This window comes from Esox lucius, chromosome 8 (genome assembly GCF_011004845.1).
Source record: "Esox lucius isolate fEsoLuc1 chromosome 8, fEsoLuc1.pri, whole genome shotgun sequence".
Lineage (NCBI taxonomy): Eukaryota > Metazoa > Chordata > Actinopteri > Esociformes > Esocidae > Esox > Esox lucius.
The window spans coordinates 25,571,839-25,592,476 of record NC_047576.1 but is presented as its reverse complement, the minus strand read 5'-3'; the positions used below and the strand labels follow the sequence as shown (position 1 = coordinate 25,592,476).

Genomic DNA, 20,638 nt, shown 5'->3' with positions numbered 1-20,638 from the left:
AACTTCTGACCCACTGGAATTGTGATATAGTGAATTGTAAGTGAAATAATCTGTAAACAACCGTGACCCTTTTTGCTTGACAGCGCCACTTCCAACCAGTGGCCAAACATGTCAGTCTGCACCTTAAAATATTGTGCAAGACTAAGGTATTACAAATATACTTACTCACACTGTTTATTTTTCTGGGATACTTTTCAGAACCGGGAAATCCCGGTGTTAAGGTTCACTTTTTAGGGTTAGGAATTGGTGTTAGGGAAAATAGGATTTCCCACAACAATAGTAAAATGTGTGTCTGGGACAACCAGGTTCTTGGCATGGGCAGAGTCAATAAAAATAAGTTTCGAACAGGTAAACCGCACAATAACAGTAACAATATGATCGTTTTTTGTTATTCAAATAGCAGGACCTACACAAGTTAAAAATACAATAATTTAGTTGCTGCTCCTGGTTCCTACAAATTGTCCTCAGAATACTTGCTGCTATCAACACTGAATAGAGGAATTGTAAACGTAATAAGAAATGTCATTTAGGCTTCATGTCTAACACAGAACAGTGACACACTTTTTGGTACATCAAACATCTAACCTGCCAGCCTAGACACACCGTGCCAACATCGTTTTTTCAGTTATTTTGCATTGATCAACATTTTTCTTGTAAAATATATGTGATCGTCAGACTGAAACTGATCCTAGACTACTGTAGGCAGTAAACCACCACTGAACTCTGGTTGTTGGTCTGGATACATCACATGACCACTTCTGTGCGGCTCCACGGGAAGCGAATCGATCTGCAACTGTAGAATTCAACATGGCTGCTCTGCACTGTCAGTAAGGGAGTTGTTTTCAACTCAGAAGCGGATAGCTTTTCCCTCTCTCTATTAAGAGAAATAGATTTTTGGTAGCCTGGATTTCTCAAGCAGACCGCAATGGCTCAGTGCGTGCAGTCTGTGCATGAGTTCATCCAGGACTCGTTCGTCCCGATGGTGGCCGTCCTGTGCAGCGAAGATGCGGAGAAAGTGACTCGTAAAAACAACCTCAATTTCTCAGAGCTACTAAGGCCCTTCTGCCGGTTAACATCCGAAGGTACGAGCTTGGAGATGACACCCAAGTTTACGTTATTTATGTTGAACTCGTTCGCACATTACGCAAATGTCATCTTAAATCAAGTCAGTTATGTTTACAATTTCTGTGTCTACAGTTGTTAGCACCGCTAGCTAGCAAGATAGTTTGCATTATCATGTTTAACGTTTGCTAGCGAGCAAGCTACATTTACAGTACTGTACTGCTTGATTGTTTCAAGTCAAGTGACAGGAAGGGCTGGGATACGGGTTGCTGAAGCAGGGCCCTTGTCTTGTTTGAACGTGTCAGTAAGAACCCACACTGACACCCGAGATTTCTGCCATTATTGTAGTTACTGTCACAGTCTTGGATGTCTTTGTTGCTTACGTAGCAACAAGGCTTTGGTTTCAACGCAGTGGGGAAGAGGCCTAGACAATTCCACCTAGCCAAGGAAGAGTAGGAGAGACGTGGGAGCTCGGCTTCGTATGTCATGCTAATTAGCTGACTACATGTATATTGTTTAGGCGCAGCTTCAGTAAATTGTGTCTGCTAAAATACTAGCTATAGGTTATATACACGTTGGCCAGTCATCTTGTGACACTGCCATTGACTGAGGCTGAGCAATGAACGCCCTAGAAGATCTGACAGCGTTGGAAGTTGACCAACTGGCTAAGCAAGATGGATTCTGAGATGGCCACGACTTAGTCTAGCCTACACAGTACTTGGATTAAGCAGCTATGCCCTATGGTACGGTATAGGTTGTTTTGTGGAACGTAGCGTAAACTACTGATTTATTCGTAATTTGGGTTGATTGTTGTTTACCAACGTCATTTAAAGCGTCACGATGTCCACGATCCGAGCGTGAATTCAATAGCTTAGCTGTAGCTATTCCTAACATGCATCCAACAGTTACCAAATAATATTTCGGCAAAGATTAGCCTAAGGCCTACCAACCACATCCAATGCTAGCTTCTGTTTTTATTTGGCTTGTGAAATTGGAAAACCTTCCTGTTTTGGTTCAAACACCACTGTTTCGTTTCGAGGCTGCGATAAACACAGCCATATTAGTCACTAATATTGTCTTAATATCCTGTCATTACACCAGTGGTCTAATTATCACCACTGTTACACACATTATACACACACTTGTTGACATGCATGAATAATGGATTCATTCAATTAGTAGTAAGTTTACACACACTACCCTAGAGAAGAAGCAGAACTATGGCTGTCCACCTACACTTTTCCTCAGAGGGTCATTCACACATACATTTTAGGAATGGTATTCAACACTGAGAATAGAGACCAAAATTACTGCTGGTTTACTATTCTACCAGTCAGTTAATTGGATTCCCTTGATGTTCCAGGTCTAAATAAGTCTTTGATTAGACGACAGGTATGGTTGCCACCTAGATCAGGAAAACAATCAACTAATGATTTAGTTGCTGCTGACCAAGTGTTGATGCACAGATTCTGTTCTGATGGGCATTCCTCTAGAGTGGCACTTTACAAAACTCAAAAAATAGGAATACATGGTGTGTGTGTTTACTTGCCTGCTGGCTTCCCAGACACATTGACCCGGTCATCTTTTGGAGGGATGTGTCCGCATTTTCTGATAAATCTTTGGAGGACAAAACACTTCTCTTCCCAGTGCCATAAGAATTCCATACTATTTACCTCTCTTCTGATCAATGATGGTGGCAAATAGTATGCAACTCATTCCCCTTTTGTGTTTCAGAACTCAGTCAATTAATCTAAAACATTCAGCAGTAGCTGCATGAGGCAAAAGTGCGACTCAAATGAGTGTCTTTTTCGTGCAAAGACGGTGCTTTTCTTCCCATCTTTCTTTTTCTGTGAAAAACAGATTTGTTAATATGACCCCTGTATGCATGTTTGTTTTCTGTGGTTTCTGACCTGCTTGTAGAGAACAGGCTACTCTGACAAGTGGTGCTTGTTCCATGTCCAACTTGAAATACAAGTTAGACCTGGATTGCATTAATGCAGGATTCTGGAGTTTTCAAGCAGAAAACGCAGGTGAACCATGAGATTCAATTTCAAATTCACTATTTCTAAATGTTTAATGTAAATATGCTTATCTGAAAGTCTGATCGTCCAAACCTTAGCTACATGCTTTCTCTTTTGTGCCTTTCTGCGCTGTGCGGAGAGTATGCGTGTCAGGAGAAGCTGTGAGTTGCTAGGTTTACGTTTCCATGTGGTTAGTTAACATTCTGTTACTTTCGTCCCAATTGTCGCGCCTGTACCTTTTGCTAGGCTAACATCCAAGAATAGTTAGCATGCTATTTGAAACCTATGTTGTCATTTATTCACTAGATGGGGTAAGAAAATGACATATTTAGAACCTTAAACAACTAAACATAACTCAGGTTATTGGGGGGTCTGTGTTTTGAGAATTGAGACTCTTGAAACCTGATGGTTTAAAGTGTAATCAATGTCTTCGGGATCATGCATTTATCATGCATGTACATGTACATATTAAGCTTCACTCTATTTTTATCAGATGAGCTCCATCCACTGCCTATCCTGAGTAAAGAATAAACACATGCACAGACTGTGATCTGCGCATGTGCCAAAGCTCTGGATCTCTTGGTCCACTGCAATGAAGATCCCAAAAATGCTGACTAGCCTTATTCACTTTAACTAACCACATCTGACTACTTGACTGCATGGGATCAGTTTTAACTGTATGTGGGAAGCAAATGATGATTTGTGATACAGTGCAGTCAATGTAGTTGATCAAAAACAAACGCATTCTGCCTCGTAGGTCACATGAGGGACCCCAACAACCAGGTGCAGGTGGTGAAGAACCTTCGCATCAGTGTCAATAACGTGGTTACCCGCCCCTCTGTCCCTGCCTCTGGTACTCCAAGCCTCGCCCAGCGACTGCTGCTCAGTGAGGTGGTGTCGACATGCCAACCGGCCGAGGGGGGCGTGGCTAACGTCATCACTGCCGGAGACTATGACCTCAATATCAGTGGTGAGTAAAGGTGATGACATGCTGTTCCCACAGACTTCCAGTCGTTCCGCTAACGCTAGTTGACCGTAGCCTTCAAACTGATGTCCACGAGTTTGTCTGACTCTGGGTAGGGAGATAGTTGAAGGACTGAGTGAGTTTTCAGAATTTACATTAAGAAATCCTTAATGTCTTTTAGTTGTTGCGCCAACACTAGTTGACCACTCCCTTCAAACAATTATTCACAAGTTGAATCTGATTCTGGGGAAGAAGATAGTATCCACTTCTCTCTTTCTTTCATACACATCCACTCGCCTCTTTACCTTGACCACTGGCACTTTAAAACAAGCTCAAAATAAAGTCATTAGGATAGGAAAATGGTAGAAACCAACAGAAAGCACCAACCTGTGGTAAGACAATGGTGTCAGAACAGGAAGTCTGAACATGTTGTTCTTGGCCAAGCACAAGCCGCACAGTAAAACCTCAGCCACTAGTTCAGTCATGGGCCAAGACAGATAGACGAACAGTTAACTGGGGCTGCAGTCTTAGTAATAGTGAAATTCAAGCAGTCTTGCAATTTTCAGAGACTGTCCTGTATTTTTCAGAGACTGTCCTGCAGAGGGCCTTAGACACACAGGATGACAAATGGGCTGGAGGACTGACCGTCTTATTTGACCAACAGTAACCACATTGTAGTGGGAGTGATTTCATTGTTGATGTATTGAGGTCATTATACTTCCTGATGACAATTTTTTCCTCACCTGAATGACCCTTGGGTAAGGACCACCACTATGACATCTGACATACAATATGACAGTAATGTGTCCACTAGTTTAAAAATAGATCAAAAGTATGTGTAAAACTTTTATTTCCCTGCTCAGAGTAATGCTCTTTGCTGGGCATTGTTTTTTGTGTATCTGATATGAATCTAATCTAGAGAAATAACACATCCGATCATCTCCATACCAAGACCTTATTCTGAGCCTACCTTTGGTCAAAAAGCCTCCTCTTACCCTAGTCAAGTCAACCCTTGTCCTCCTGTCTCCCTTTGTCCTGCGAAAGGAGCAAACACATTTTCCGATCTGTTTTCACATATTTGTTCAAAGCTAAATAGCTAATGCTAACTTTTTTCACACGCTACCTATTGAGGGCCATTTGTAGGTCAAAGCGGAAGACCCCGTCTCTCCGGCTGTGCCGTGCCTCTTCCTAATCATCTAGATAGCTGTGGTGTTAATAACATGGTGTCCACTCCTACTGTCCGCTGTTGGTGCCATAGTCACTTGGATGGTGAACATCCGGTATGGGCTGCTGCTGTGCGGGTAGTGGGATGTTGCTAACGCCAGTCACTGACTCTCTCCCCCCATCAGATCGCTCTCTTAAAGCTAGCGTCCCCTGGTACAGGGACTGGAGGGACACGTTAACCGAACTCAGCACCTCCAAGCATTACACAGGTACCTGTACTCTCATTTCACCTCCCCTGGCACACGCGCGTGTGTCCGGCACGAGGGTCGGGGGGGGGTTCCCTACCTCTCTGCTCTCTCCCTGATTTCCGTTTGCAGCTCTCCCTCTCTCCGTTCCTCTCTTTGTAGCATAGCTGTAGCAGACTCTACTCTGTAGTCTCTCTGGAAGACCCCTTGTAGCTCTACGAGCTGTCTTTGTCTCTATTGCTGTCTGTCTTTCGCTCTCTGTCCCTCGCAAGGTGGTGGTTTTGTAGCCTCTGATTTCCATATCAGGGATGTGATTTCTCCTGGTCAGCAATATCTGCTTTTTGGACATTGTCCATTATTGAAACTAACCTATACAAAAAACAGAATATCCTGATTGTAATATATTTTGATGATCACATCCCTGCATATATTGGTGTAACATTTGGATCAGTACTCTGTTCTTTTGCTCAGATGTTATTGTTTTCTGGGCTCAGGAAGTGACTCAAGGCATGATGGCTCGTTTTGAGATAATGGCAATAGAACTTTAATTGACTTCATTAAACACCAAAGTGATGGGCATTACCTGTCACTGTCTGAGCTGTGTCTTAAGGCTCCCTGGCATCTGGCTACCTGATATACGGGCTCCAAATGAAAGGCTTTTGTCTCATTGGCAACTAATTGCATTCAATGTCAGTGAATTGGAATTGATTAAAAAACGGGGCTTTAAACTGAGTTTCCTCTTGACTGCGGTGTGTACTCTGTGCTCAGGCTGGACTGAGCTCTCTGAAGCTGTGACTCACTCTCCTGACTCATCCACTCAAGGTTTCCCCCGTTCTGTATCCCGAGGCTTTCATTTGCAGCATTCAAACCTGGATTTAAATACTATTTAAAATCTTTTTGAGTACTTTAAATTCATATAAAAAAAACAGATTATTTGACAAAGCTCACTCTAGCTCAGCTCAAGTGTTTGAAAGGATTTGAAATGGTGCTTGAATCCAAAAAGCTTTGTACCGTAGAACTCCCGATTGGTTCTCTCAGTTAGAAGTCTAACCATTGGTCCTCTTTGAAAAAAGTGTTTATGCTTTTTTAGAACCACCACAGCACAGAACACATGAGCATATTTTAATGGTTTAGATTACATGGTTCATGTTTATTGTTTAAAGATTACATTCAGGCACTCATCTCTTTATGTACGCGCACGCACGCACACACACACACACACACACACACACACACACACACGTACTATGCAGGTGTTTTGTTACATAACTAATGTCTTATGATGTTTGACACGGCAACATTATTTATTCCTGTTGGTGTTTACTGACTGTAATTGGTTGGTCTAGATGACAATTCAAGTTTCCAAAGCGCTGCACTCTCTCCTCTCTATGGTTATGGGGTTATGGTGAAATATGGATCAGGTGGTGGTACATTGCTTGCACTCTATCATCAGTAACCCATCTGTTTTCTCTCCCTGATGATCATTTGTCGAAGCAATCAGTGCCTCCAGTAATCAGTGGTTGGGGGTGTGCGTGACTGTTGAGCTGGGGGGTGTTTGAACCTTACCCACACCTCACCTGTAGCTCCACTCCTCAGGGTTGTGGTGAGGTCAGTAGCTCCCCTCTTCAGGGTGGTGGAGGTGGGCCCTCTGGCTCCACTCCCCAGGTTGGTGGAGGTGAGGTCTACATCTGGTACATGTGGTGTTGTCTCTCATGTTGTTGCTTTCTCTCCAGCCACCACTCCCTGGTTTGAGGCGTACAGAGAGACCTTCCTCCAGTCTATGCCTGCTGCCGACCACGAGTTCCTCAACCACTACCTGGCCTGTATCCTTCCACTGGCTTCACCTTAGCAGAACAAACAGCGACCGTGATGAGACCTGCGTTACCTGTCTCTCCTCCCCCTTCCCCCTGTCTCTCTCCACCTCCCCACTCTCCCCGCACTTCCTCTCCCTCCTCCCAGTTTTCTGTGCCACGTTGTGGTTCCTTGACGGCGATGGCTGCAGGTCTGTTGGTGGTGTCGTCCAGTGAGGCGGTACCGGTGGAGAAGTTCCTCAAGCTGTCTCAGGAGCAGCACCGGATCCAGCACAGCGGAGAGTACACCAACCCCAAGTGGTTCATTCCCAACACACTGAAATACTACGTCCTGCTGCACGATATGAGCCAGGGGGATGAACACAGGTGGGTGGTGAAGAGACCGCTCGCCCGTCTCTGTGCACGCCCGTCTCTGTGTGCTTGTTACAAGATCGTTAGACCGAAGTGGTGATAAGGAGACCCAGTAGTTACAGATTCTCTTTTTTTAGATTCTCGTTTTGTTTCAATTCTGCTTGTTTCATGGAGTGGGAGACTTTAATAGTGTTTTCCAAGTTTTTAGCTCAAGTCTCTCTTTCTCTCTGTGTCTGCATCTCTCTGTCTCTCTGACTTTTTCAGGGCTGACTCTGTGTATGAGGATATGAAGCAGAGGTACGGTGCTCAGGGTTGCTACCTGTTGAAGGTCAACTCTCGTACAGCAGCAGCAGGAGCCGACGAACAGATCCCTGACCCATGGAGCCAGTACCTTCACAAGAGCAGCCTGCAAAGCCAGGTACTGTAGGACCCAGAACAAGTATTGTGTGTAGGCCAGCCGAATAGCTTCCTACATCCCACTGCTAGCTTGCTGCTGGAAGTGCTGTTGATGGGCCAGTAGGGGGCACTGTTCCCTAGTGTAATGATCTGATCCCAATGAATGAGTCTGCCCTCTTTCAGATAAGATGTTAAATCATTGTCGTGACTCTGTGGTCACTAAAGGTCCCATGGTACTTATTGTCAGTGTTGGGGTGTTATCCCCAATATCCTTGCTAACTGTCCCATCTGGCCCTCATGTCATCATGGCCGTCTGATCAACCCCTTATGTCTGTCAGGTGTTCTAAGTACAAAATATTTGCTATCAGTAATGTTGTGGATGAGTGACTAAAATATGAATTCTAGTTTATTTCTTAAATTTATGTATCAGACCGCAGTGGTAGAGAACAAACGTTTGTGTTTTGCGTATTTGGCAAAGGCAGCGAATTCCTTCTCGTTTTACTCTGGTTTTATTTATTTTTGCATCTATTGGACCTGACCAATATTTTCTGGTTTTTGCTGATGGTGTTCTAGGATCATTACGAGGAGTCGGCCTCTGTGCTGGCGAACAACACGGCTGTGGAGAACAATGTTGGAGGAACACCTGAGTTGGATGGGCACCACTCTGAAGAGAGAGGTGAGCTCAGGGCTGCAACAACTAATCAACAACGATAACATTGTTAATGAGGAATAGCTGGCAATGAATTCCAGTGTCTTCTAATCTGTGTGGGAAGCAGCAAAATAATATAAAAATTGAAGATTGAAAAGAATCTGCCATATCAGTATAATGGCAGGTGTGGTATTATTTTGCACTTAAGATTGAAGACTTAATGTGCAAAGCTTAACAAATTTGGCACAGGGACACAGCAGTGCTGAAAGCACCTGTGAAGAGTACATGTTGGAGCCATGACCACAGAGGTTGAAGAAGGCTCAGTACGATATGTTAACCTAAGACCTAAGTGTGCCATTGTCTGCTTTTCAGAGAGTTGTTTGGAAGTGAGACATTAAGTCTTTAAGGCACAGTTGAGCTGCCCATTAACGTAATGTTAGCAACAAAATAGCGCTGGTCTACTTATGCTTGTGGAATTTGTTTGTCGCCAAGTCGCGCCTAACTACATTAAAGTTACTGTATGTCTCACACAATTAGTCAGACTTTGCTAAGTCTATTTTGGTCTGCAATGGAACCTAGAGGAAAATGCATCCCAGTCAATCCATTTATTTCAATATTGATTGTGTGTGTACTTCAGTTAAAGTTGCCCGCTACATGGTTCTGAAATGATAGATATAACTGAAAATGTCAAGTTGTTTCTAGGCCATTGTGCAAGAATAAAAACATTTATTTGAAGGAAAAAAACACCTGCGTTTAATGCTGGAATGTTTTTTTATATATCTGTATCTATCTGTCTATCTACACTGCTCCAAAAAATTAAGGGAACAGGTAATCATCACAGTATAACATTAAGTTCAGGGATATCAATCTGTCCAATTAGTTTTGAGAATCAGTGTCAACTGTTTTGGTGCAAATGAAAGTGACAACAGGTGCACTGGAGAGGCAACAGCAAGACAATCCCCAAAAAGGGAATGGTGTTGCAGGTGGTGGTCACAGACAGTTTCTCTCTCCTTATCCTTCCTGACTGATTCTTCACTAGTGCTGCATTTTGCTAGGAGAGGGTAACCGTCTCTACCCGTGATGGCGCATCGTGCCGTCGCAAGAAGGTTTGCTGTGTCTCAGTACAGTCTCCAGAGCATGGAGGAGATACCAGGAGATGGGCCTTTACATGAGGAGAGCTGGACAGGGCCGTAGAAGGGCATCAACCCAGCAGCAGGACCTGCTCCTTTGTGCGAGGAGAAACTGGAGGAGACTGCCAGAGCCCTACAAAATGACATCCAGCGGGCTACTGGTGTGCATGTTTCTGACCAAACTATCAGAACAGACTCCACGAGGGCGCAATGTCCTCTAGTGGGACCTGTGCTCACAGCCCAGCACTCTGCATTTTGATTGGCATTGATCATAGAATACCAGAATTGTCTGGTCCACCATTGGCGCCCCGTTCTCTTCACAGGTGAGAGCAGGTTCACACTGCGCACGTGTGACAGACGTGAAAGAGTCTGGAGATACCGTGGTGAACGCTACGCTGCATCCAGCATTACCGGTTAGGAGGTGGGTCAGTGATGGTCTGGGACGACATATCCTTGGAGGGTCGCGCCGACCTCCATATGCTATCCAAAAGTACCCTGACTGCTGTTAGGTACCGGGATGGAATCCTCTGACCCATCGTCAGGCTTTACGCTGGTGCTGTGAGCCCTGGGTTCCTCCTGGTGTAGGACAATGACCAGCCTCATGTGGCCAGAGTGTGTAGGCAGTTCCTGGATGACGAAGGCACTGATGCCATTGACTGGCCCTCACGTTCCCCAGACCTGGATCCTATTGAGAACCTGTGGGATGTATGAGTGCATCTGATGCCGCCAAGTACCACCACAGACTGTCCAGGAGCTCACTGATGCCCTGATCCAGGTCTGGGAGGAGATCCCAAGGACACCATCCACCATCTCATCAGGAGCGTGCCCAGACGTTGTCAGGAGTGCATTCAGGCACGTGGGGGCCATACACACTACTGAGTCACATGAGTTTCTGTGATGAAACAGAACAGCCTGTGATTTCAATTGTTTACTTAGATTTTCTGAGTTTAAATCTAGCCCTAAATTTTCTATTGACTGTTATGTCATTTTGTTCTCAACAAATTACACAATGTACAGTAAAGATTTTGATCTTTAATATATTTCTGTGTGATTTCAGCGTTCCCTTACTTATTTTTTAGGTGTGGTGTGGTACATCACAGACACTTGGATATATATATATCCATATATCCAATTAATCTGTGTATTAATGAAGATTCATTGTTTGAATTATGCAACCCTACTCGATCTACAGATTTAATCTTATTAGCCACTTCCTGACTGACTGAATATATCCTTCTGTGGTGACTCCGTTAACATCTTGGCACTAGCAACTCGAAGGTTGTTGTTTCAGTTTTTCAAATGCACCGTGGACATGTGATACTACTCTACCCTAATTTGAGTCTGACTCGGCCCGGGTTATTTTTAAACGTCGTCATCCGGACTGAATCACCAACTGTGTGGGACACTCATCGCCGACAATTACCTTGTGTTGTTGTTTATCAGACGGCAGCTTGGTCAACAGTCTGGACAGCACCCACCCCCTCCAGCTGGACACGTCCGGGGACACGCCCGGCAGCCTGGACGCTCTCCGGGCAGTCGCCGTGGAGACCAAGGCGGGAACGGCAGCGGCTGCAGCCGCCAGTCATGGGGCGTGTCTGACGCTGAACGACCATGACCGCATCAGACAGTTCATTCAGGAGTTTACCTTCAGGGGACTGCTGCCTCACATAGAGAAGAACATCAGACAGCTTAATGACCAGGTAGACGCGCCCGTGTTTTATTCTACAGTTTATTCTACATGCCGTTGTTTCTGGTGGACACGATCGGTGACTCCTTCTAATGATCTAATCTTATTCTCTCTCCAGCTGGTCTCTAGGAAGGGCTTGAGTCGCTCTCTGTTCTCTGCCACTAAAAAGTGGTTCGGAGGAGGGAAAGTTCCAGAGAAGAGTATCGCAGAGCTAAAGAACACTTCTGGCCTCCTGTAAGGGCAAAACCTTCCTCTTCATCGCTATCAAGTTAACATTAGAACTCCTTTTTCCAGTTTGGTAATGCATTTAGTCTGCAGCCCTCACCCTGCTCTCTGCCCAGGGCTCATAAAGATGATTTATAGATGCATCTGTAGTCACACTGGCAGATTCAGAATGAACATATTAAATGTTACTGGGTTAACAATATGTGTCCAATCAGTGTAGAACAAGAGGAGAGACAGAACTGAGATTAGCTGCAGGCTTTCCCCCATAGCGAAGTATAGACATTGATGGCAGTCAGTTATTGATAACCTAGTTATTTTTAATTGGATGGTGGTTATTTTACACCTACACAGGCCTCCTTTTTTAGCTGGTGGGCATTATTGTGATTCACAGTGCTTTATTGTAATTATGTGGTTGGTAGGGTTGACCAGAAATGACAAGAAATGAAATGACAGGCTTGGAACCAGAGTTTATGAATTATTAGCATTCTGATGGAGAAACTGTTCTGTGTCACGGGAGCTCTGCATCCTTCACCTCCTGAGCTATCTGACCTTTGCCCTCTACCCTTTTGTGACATCTTCAGCTATCCCCCAGAAGCACCCGAGCTGCAGATCAGGAAGATGGCCGACCTGTGTTTCCTGGTTCAGCACTATGAGCTGGCCTACAGCTGTTACCACACAGCCAAGAAGGACTTTCTTTCTGACCAGGCCATGCTGTACGCTGCTGGGGCACTGGTGAGAACACACACACATGCCACCTGAACACACATACTGGAAATTGTCCTAAAGGCTGCTTTGCAAATGACACAGCAGTGAGGAAAGGTTTAAGTTTAGGACTAAAATCAACACAAAAAAGTAAATGGGAAAAAGTGAAGAAACAACAACATAAACGACAACAACCAATGAATGTATTAACATCAAGCTTTTCCCTCACAGCTACACAACATTGTAAAACAGCCTTTCCAAACACACAGACGATAGTGACAGCCCCCCCCCGCCCCCGCTGCTACCTGTCCTGCCATGCATCAGTGTTAGCGATGCGGCCGTGCCTCGTGTCATTTCTGGGTCGTTGGGGAAAAACGAATGTAACCTCCTCTTCCTGTGCAGGAGATGGCAGCGGTATCAGCCTTTCTACAGGGTGGGGCTCCGAGGCCTTATCCAGCACACTACATGGACACGGCTATACAGACCTACAGGGATGTGTGCAAGTACGAAGTTAACACACACACACTCTGACCCCAGGACTCACTATCCATATCCAGTAATACTCATAGCTGAATAGTATGACGCCGCTCTCTGCCTGGTAGTGTGTACGTGTGTTTTCTTACCGCCCCCCCCCTGCCCCCCAACAGAAACATGCACCTGGCTGAGCGTTGTGCTCTCCTCAGCGCTGAAATCCTGAAGAGTCAAGCCAAGTTCTCTGACGCCGCCACCCTCCTTATCAAGATGACCAGCGAGGTGAGCGGTGCTCAACTGGCCTCCAGCTCTGTGGGACTGTGGGAGTGCGTGTGCGGCCCGGGTCACTGGTTCGATTCTTCCAGGGAAATGCGGGGTGGGTGACTCTGTCTGTCTTCCCCCAGGACTGTGACCTGCGCTCTGCCCTCCTGTTGGAGCAGGCTGCCCACTGCTTCATTAACATGAGGAACCCCATGGTCAGGAAGTTTGCCTTTCATATGATCCTGGCTGGACACCGCTTCAGCAAGGCAGGCCAGGTGAGTGGGCCTAGAGCGGGTTAAATCGGGGCTGTGATCTGTAGACGAGTGAAGAGGGAAACAAGGGCTTTCAAATGACTCAAATAATCAGAATTAATTGAATAATCTTCTGTGGTTAATCGTGATTAATCACAGTTTTAGAATGTGTTTAGATTTGGCTCAAAAAAATAAAAATATAATCTGTTTAAAAAGCAGTGCATTATGTTACCAGCATGATGTGTTTCAAATAGATGTTGCAGATTGCATCTGTGCAGTACATTATCAGTTGTTTTCTGTTCCGCTTGTTCTTTCTGCTTCACCTTTCGTCTTCTCGTTTTGTGTTCTTCCTTTCCCGTTTCTCCTGGTTCTCCCTCTTTGACCCTCCTGTCTCCGCCTCCCTCCCCTCCCTGTAGAAGCGCCACGCTCTGCGGTGTTACTGTCAGGCTATGCAGGTGTATAAGGGTAAAGGCTGGTCTCTGGCTGAGGACCATATCAACTTCACCATTGGTCGCCAGTCCTTCACACTGCGCCAACCAGAGAACGCCGTCTCCGCCTTTCGACACATCCTGACCAATGAGAGCCAGCAGGCCTCCTCACAGCAGGCGGCCTTCCTCCGGGAATACCTCTATGTCTATAAGGTGACTCAACCCTGACAGGACCTGGACTCAGTGTTGGCGTAGTCACGTGTTCCTGGGCTTACTGCACAAACCAACCAGACGTTTATTGGGGGGTACATTTTAGAAAAGGTCAACATTTTTCAAACCCACAACTGACATTTATCACAATGTATATGGCGTGTAGCAACAATCGATTGAGCGTCCTCCGTGTTGCGATTTTCCTGCGCTAGAACGTTTGTTTTATTTCACAAAGTTCTATCAAATGGCAATTGTGGGAGGGAGAACAATATAACCAGATGTATAACCAGATGACTGTCCTGGTGCCTTCACCCTGCCCTCCCTTTGGGAGAGACTTGGGTACATAGGAAGTCCAACAATTACTTCAAGTGATTTAAGAACGCATGAAAGTTGTAGTTATTCGTCATTATTCCCCTTTAACGTTTGCGATGTAACATACACGTGATCTTCATACACGCATCACAACCTTAACAACATTAGTGGGACATTATTTCAACCCCAAAGCTAGGAGAAAGATCAGGAAAGATAAGACTAATCTGTACTCTGTAGAGTCTCCTCTATAACCCTAAACCAAGACTGTGATGTGATAGACTCTGGATAACAAACCCCCCCCATTGTTTTAGTATTTAATATTTAGAAATTAAACGTAGTATTGATATCAAAAGTCAGAATAACTGTATCATGACGACACTACTCTGTCCTCCATAACCTCCAGAGTTGACTCACTCCTGAATTAACTCATGTAACAGTGGGATAGAATTGACTTTCCTCAGGACTGCATTACCCAGAAGGACATGAGGAGAATACGTAATGCAGCTTAGGGATGATATCACTCCTCTAGTCCTGGCTTTACCGCTACTATATATTGGAGTTTGGATTGTGAAGGTCAGACACAAAGGAAGAAAGAATGAGTTGGCTGGAACAAAATGGCAGTTATTTTGATAAGAAAAAGGTTTCTTGAACTGACAGATTTAATTGCTGTCCTCTACAAAAAAGTGTTTCCTTGTTAAAGAAGGTTTATTTTCATGTTGAAGAGGCTCGTCAAGTTGCTGTGTTGCATCTTGTTAGAAATCAGCTGAGCTTGTTCTAGATGAATGTGGATTTTCTAACATAGCTCAGCACCCAGAGTGTGTTATTGCGTCTTGCCCAGGTGGCTACATTTTAATGTGTTTAACTATGGTCCCTGTTCCTTCAGAATGTGACAGGAGTGTGTGATGTGGCACTACCTCAGCTGCCCCTACCCTACATCAACAGCTCTGCCACCAGAGTCTATTTCGGCCACGAACGCCGCCTGGCAGAGGGTAAGACTGACACACACACACACACACCTCATGCGTTGGCACCTACATTGGCAACACTACTGCCTTGAATCATTGTTTTTACAAATTACTTGCTTGTGTTAGTCGTTTTTTTTTTAACCAGCTCTATGCTGTGCCTTAGGATTTAAAGAGCACTCTTCTCCTCACAGATTTCTGAATTAAATGTTTACGTGCTTATTGTTGTTGTAATTCTTGCTGTTGTCTGGCTATTGAGGTATCACCCAGTTGACTGCCATTTACTCCTTGAAGGAATGCACACCCACTTACCTAGAATGTACTGCTTCTCCTTGCTGTGGACAGAGTTTCTGCTCAGTTGAGCTTTGTGCTTCCTACTGTTCTTGGATTTCAGAGTCTTACTCTAATGAAAATACAAATTCAAATACTGTTTCTTGTGGTTTGTGACCAATTCAAATTCAAGTATTAATTGGAATGAAATAGCAATTCATACATGTAATTCAAAATGTACTGTAATTCTGGGATTCCCAGCCTGTCTTCCTTCAGCACATGAACTCCAGAACAATTCCTTTGAGGGGCTGCAGCAGTTTGCATGTGTTAATCTCCCTTATAGCACTGAAGTCATTCCACCAAGATACCATTAGATTTACTTTCTCTCAGGCAATTTGGCTTGCAACCGTTTTATTTATTGTATTTTTTTATGTATTTTATCAGCCAAAAGCTGCCATTTACCAGCTAATGGAAATGTTGGGATGCACACACATTGCTCCTCAGTAATCCCATATTTAAAGCTGTGAAGATTGTGTGTCTGTGTGTTTGTGTAGCGGCTGGTGCCCTCCTGCTGAGGCAAACTGTGACTAGTTTCCTCATTAACAGAGGACTTGAAATGAAGGTCAGGATGGTTAGACTGTGTCTCAAATGGCCCCTGATTTATTTTATAGAGCACTACATTTGACTAAAGCCCTATGGATGCTCTCTATTTAGGGAATAGCCAGCCATTTAAGACACAGGCAGTGTTAAGGTGAGCAGGGCTGAACCCCAGAATACATTGCATTTCTTAATCAGCCTGTCTGGAGTAAGCCTGTGCCCCCACTGATTACAGCTGCTTCATTTTACCCAGGCTCTCCAGTTGAACACGACACAGTATCGTAAAATATTCCTTCCAGAAGTATTTCATTTGTATTTCATTATCGTAAACCCCCCCCCCCCCCCCAGTTTCCGGGAACTTGTGTGTATACTATATTCTACTGTATTGTGCCTGTTTTATCCTCCTGTGATCTGAATTATTGATTGGTTGTTATATTGGTTAATGGTCAGGTGAGAAGCAAGCAGCAACCCATGTTTCCCTGGACCAGGAGTTTGACCGTGACCTCGCCGCCATGTGGCGGGATCTCGAGGAGCAGGTGGTCGCCTCCGCGAATCGCGGGGTCGTCCCAGCAACGTTTCAAGCCACCCAGTGCTGTCTGAACAGTCAGACGGACAACCTCCGCTTTCCCCTGGCTGTAGTAGAGGGTAAGATCCCAAAAGGCTTGTGCAGCATTTGTCTAACGTGAGCGAGAGGTTTGGGGTGATGTTACGATGGCATTAATTATGATTGTGTGGCAGTTAGTGTTTCATTATGTTTGAACTTGTACCACCAGCGCACAACTGTGCAGTATTGTGATATGCCAAGAGGACTGTTATCAACCATAAGCCTGCGTGTTTAAAACATTGTACGTACGTGGTAGTTAAATATGCGTTCTGTGACTTTTGATCTTTAGTGCTAATTGTGGTGCTGTCAAGCCGTACTGGACCCCTGGGAATTGCCATTTTGTAAAATAATTTTCTGTTAATCACAAAAGTCCCAGACTGTTAATGTTGGGTGAGCCAATGGCCAAATATCAATTTGTTTCCTTGTTGCTCTTCCTCATAACAATGCACCAACATCAGAAATATGAAATCAATGTCAGAGTTCTCTACAACCAATTATATGTTGAGTGGAAATGCAACAACAGTCAGGATGTAAAATAATTTAACACTTAAATCTAACACTGGCTTAAGCTAAAAACAAAAAGGCATTGTCTATTATTATCCTCACGCAGCAGGGAAGACTGTCCTTTTTAATTATTTGCACACAATCAACATGCCAGTAGAGCTATCTGGATAGCAACATCTTCGCTGGATACACATAAAATCAATGTGCCTATTTAGTCAAGCTCTTAATGTTTAGAAACATTATAAAGTTGCCTAAAGGGAAAAAGTGCTTACCCAGATAATCTGAAATATCAACAAAATATTGTTTTTAAAGGTATTACAATCTGACAGTTATATTTATGTAGGCTACACCAGACTATTTTAGCCCTACCAAAATCATTCCATGGCTGGATGAAATAAATAACCAGGCATATCACTTTTTCATTATTTTTTAAAACTTGTTTTATGTTAATAATAAATATCCTGAAAAGATATTAACCTCATTTACACTGTGCCCAATGTAATGTGTAACTCAAGTTTTATATTCTGTTTCTCATTTGAATGAAACTCCCTGTGCACCATTCATCTTCCTCAAAACAAATCTGTCAGTTTGTCTGTTGACCATTAGAATGCAACAATAAAAATGTTCTATTGATTATTACCTACACAATTACTGCATGTTACTGCATTCTTAATTGTCCACAGGCATGTCGTTAGATGTATAAAGCAGCTTTTACAATTCGTCTTTCACCCATCCTGTCTTTTAGCGAGTCTGTTTTTATCTCTCATCGATTTCTTTAACAAAATATGAGGGTGAAAACTTGCTAGCCAAACACACTCCACACCTGCACCCCCAGCAGATTACAAACTGTGTTGTTCTCCTTAATTTTGGTTTTCTCTGTTTTGTTCTCTGTTCTTGTCCTGGATTTTCTCTACCTCTAGAACCCATCATAGTTGAGGTGGTGTTCCGGAACCCACTAAAGGTTCCGCTGGTTCTCTCTGACGTCTCGCTACTCTGGAAGTTCACGCTTAAAGACTTCTCCCGACCTCAGGATGCTGCAGTCGGAGATGCATTGGCCTTCAGTAATGAGAAGGAGACCCTGGTCCCTGGGGTGGGTGTGTGATCTCTGGTCTGTGAGCCCATAGTGCTGAGAGCAGGGCTGAGTTCCTTAGTTTCCTGATCTATAGGACCATACTGTCATCAGGCTTGTTTGACCTGTTTTCCAACCTTTGTTCGCTGCAGACGAAGCAGAGTGATGACATCATCGCCACTGAAGTGATCCCAGAGTTCTTCCTGAACCCTGAGGAGACAAAAGTGGTGAGCTGCCTTTCATGGTTCTCTGATGTTCTCTCGCTGTCTTTCCTCTCCCTCTCTTTCTTTCCTCTCCGTTTCTGACTTCTCTGTCCAGCTCCAACCCACAACCTTTTATTTGTCCCTCTCCCTGTCTGTCTCTCCCTGCTTGTCTGTCTGACCTCTGCTTTTCGTTCCTCTCCTCTCTACCCAGGCTCGCCTGAAGCTGCTTCCTCACCAGACAGGTCAGCTCAACATCCTGGGTCTGGTCTATAACCTGGCCTCCACCCCCTCTACTGGAGGCACGACGGTTAGCAGCAGCGCAGCCTTGAAGAGTGATGGTAACACACACACACACACACACACACACACACACACTCACTGGGAAACCTGTGCTCTGATTAAGAAGGTACACAGGGTGTGTTCTTTGGGGCAATGTGGAGTGTATTATGTTCAGGGGTTTGGCAATATAGCACAGTCCCCTAAGGTGCCTTGTTGCTGTTAATAACTGGTTGCCAACCTAATTACAACAGTCATTTTGCATCATACCTGTCCTATATCATCAGATTACCTGTGGATACAGCGGCTTTGGTTCTCTTTATAGGTCCATCCCCCGCGGACGGGACATCAGTTCGTGGCCGACAGGACCTTGAGATCCAGGGTCCGCGGTTGAACCAGACCAAAGAAGAGAAGACCTCGGTCAGCCACGGTCCTGACCGACGTCTTGACCCCACCATCACACCTCCAATGCCTCTACTTGAGGTACTTGCTCACCACCAAATCAAGCTGGGCCCCTCCTCATTAGAAATGACTGTAGCTGTAGGGAGGATTGGATTGTTGGCAATCGTAGAATGGCTCAGGACCAGAAAGTATGGGTTCCAACTTTGACTATGCAATAGGCATTAAAAATGGGTTGCTTTCAGACTATTACTTTTTGGGGGATTTCATCAACTTCTTCATTTTTTTTTTCTTCTATTTTCTGCCGTGAATTACCATTTATATTAAACTGAATCTCTGTCCTTTTCCTCTCTTTCTCTTCTCTCTGTATGCTGTCCGTCCCTCCCTCCCAGGTGTTCTTCCTCCAGTTTCCCACTGCTCTGCTGTGTGGTGAGATTAGGAAGGCCTACGTTGAGTTCTGTAACGTGAGTGGCGTTCCCCTGTGTGGCCTGCGGGTAGTGTCCACGCACCCTGACTTCTTCACCTTCGGAAGCTCCTCCCTAGCCACGCCGCTCACCCCCCTCAGCCCCACCTCTTTCGAGAACTGCTCTGCCTACAAAACTCTGGCCACACCCCCAGGTGCCACGCCTGGATCAGTCGCCGCAGTGACGCTGGTGTCCGCAGGGGACTTTGGGTTGGGGGAAGGGGGATCTGGTACATCTAATGGAGTAGCAGAGATCCCCCTTGAAGACAGGGTACTGAAGCCTGGCCAATCTACCCAGCTGCCACTGTGGCTTAGAGGTCCAGACCATGAAGGTGTCCACGAAATCAACTTCCTGTTCTACTATGAGAGCGCCGTCAAGGGGGGCAAGATCAGGTAGGATGTTCACTCAGGCCTGCTCAGGTCAGGTAGGATGTTCACTCAGGCCTGCTCAGGTCAGGTAGGATGTTCACTCAGGCCTGCTCAGGTCAGGTAGGATGTTCACTCAGGCCTGCTCAGGTCAGGTAGGATGTTCACTCAGGCCTGCTCAGGTCAGGTAGGATGTTCACTCAGGCCTGCTCAGGTCAGGTAGGATGTTCACTCAGGCCTGCTCAGGTCAGGTAGGATGTTCACTCAGGCCTGCTCAGGTCAGGTAGGATGTTCACTCAGGCCTGCTCAGGTCAGGTAGGATGTTCACTCAGGCCTGCTCAGGTCAGGTAGGATGTTCACTCAGGCCTGCTCAGGTCAGGTAGGATGTTCACTCAGGCCTGCTCAGGTCAGGTAGGATGTTCACTCAGGCCTGCTCAGGTCAGGTAGGATGTTCACTCAGGCCTGCTCAGGTCAGGTAGGATGTTCACTCAGGCCTGCTCAGGTCAGGTAGGATGTTCACTCAGGCCTGCTCAGGTCAGGTAGGATGTTCACTCGGCCTGCTAAGGTCAGGTAGGATGTTCACTC

The 20,638-nt window shown here is 45.1% G+C and overlaps 1 protein-coding gene across 3 annotated transcripts in view; it reads left to right on the top strand.

Annotated features, from left to right (window-relative positions):
- The first annotated feature begins 728 nt into the window (after nt 1–728).
- Nucleotides 729–20,638, top strand: part of trappc8 (trafficking protein particle complex 8) — a 37,961-nt gene continuing 18,051 nt past the window's right edge. The window contains exons 1-21 of one of the 3 annotated variants that reach the window (XM_010897840.4): nt 729–1,082; nt 3,841–4,053; nt 5,397–5,480; nt 7,190–7,279; nt 7,459–7,633; nt 7,883–8,036; nt 8,588–8,690; nt 11,237–11,493; nt 11,599–11,714; nt 12,287–12,437; nt 12,810–12,910; nt 13,055–13,160; nt 13,283–13,414; nt 13,807–14,031; nt 15,224–15,329; nt 16,620–16,814; nt 18,198–18,367; nt 18,499–18,573; nt 18,761–18,887; nt 19,151–19,308; nt 19,617–20,080. In XM_010897840.4, the coding sequence (XP_010896142.2) occupies nt 926–1,082; nt 3,841–4,053; nt 5,397–5,480; nt 7,190–7,279; nt 7,459–7,633; nt 7,883–8,036; nt 8,588–8,690; nt 11,237–11,493; nt 11,599–11,714; nt 12,287–12,437; nt 12,810–12,910; nt 13,055–13,160; nt 13,283–13,414; nt 13,807–14,031; nt 15,224–15,329; nt 16,620–16,814; nt 18,198–18,367; nt 18,499–18,573; nt 18,761–18,887; nt 19,151–19,308; nt 19,617–20,080 (3,359 nt within the window). In that variant the 5' untranslated portion in view covers nt 729–925. Of the gene's footprint in view, nt 1,083–1,780; nt 1,806–3,840; nt 4,054–5,396; nt 5,481–7,189; nt 7,280–7,458; nt 7,634–7,882; nt 8,037–8,587; nt 8,691–11,236; nt 11,494–11,598; nt 11,715–12,286; nt 12,438–12,809; nt 12,911–13,054; nt 13,161–13,282; nt 13,415–13,806; nt 14,032–15,223; nt 15,330–16,619; nt 16,815–18,197; nt 18,368–18,498; nt 18,574–18,760; nt 18,888–19,150; nt 19,309–19,616; nt 20,081–20,638 lie in introns of those variants that run through there. The other 2 variants (XM_034293788.1, XM_010897841.4) reach the window with 2 other exon arrangements.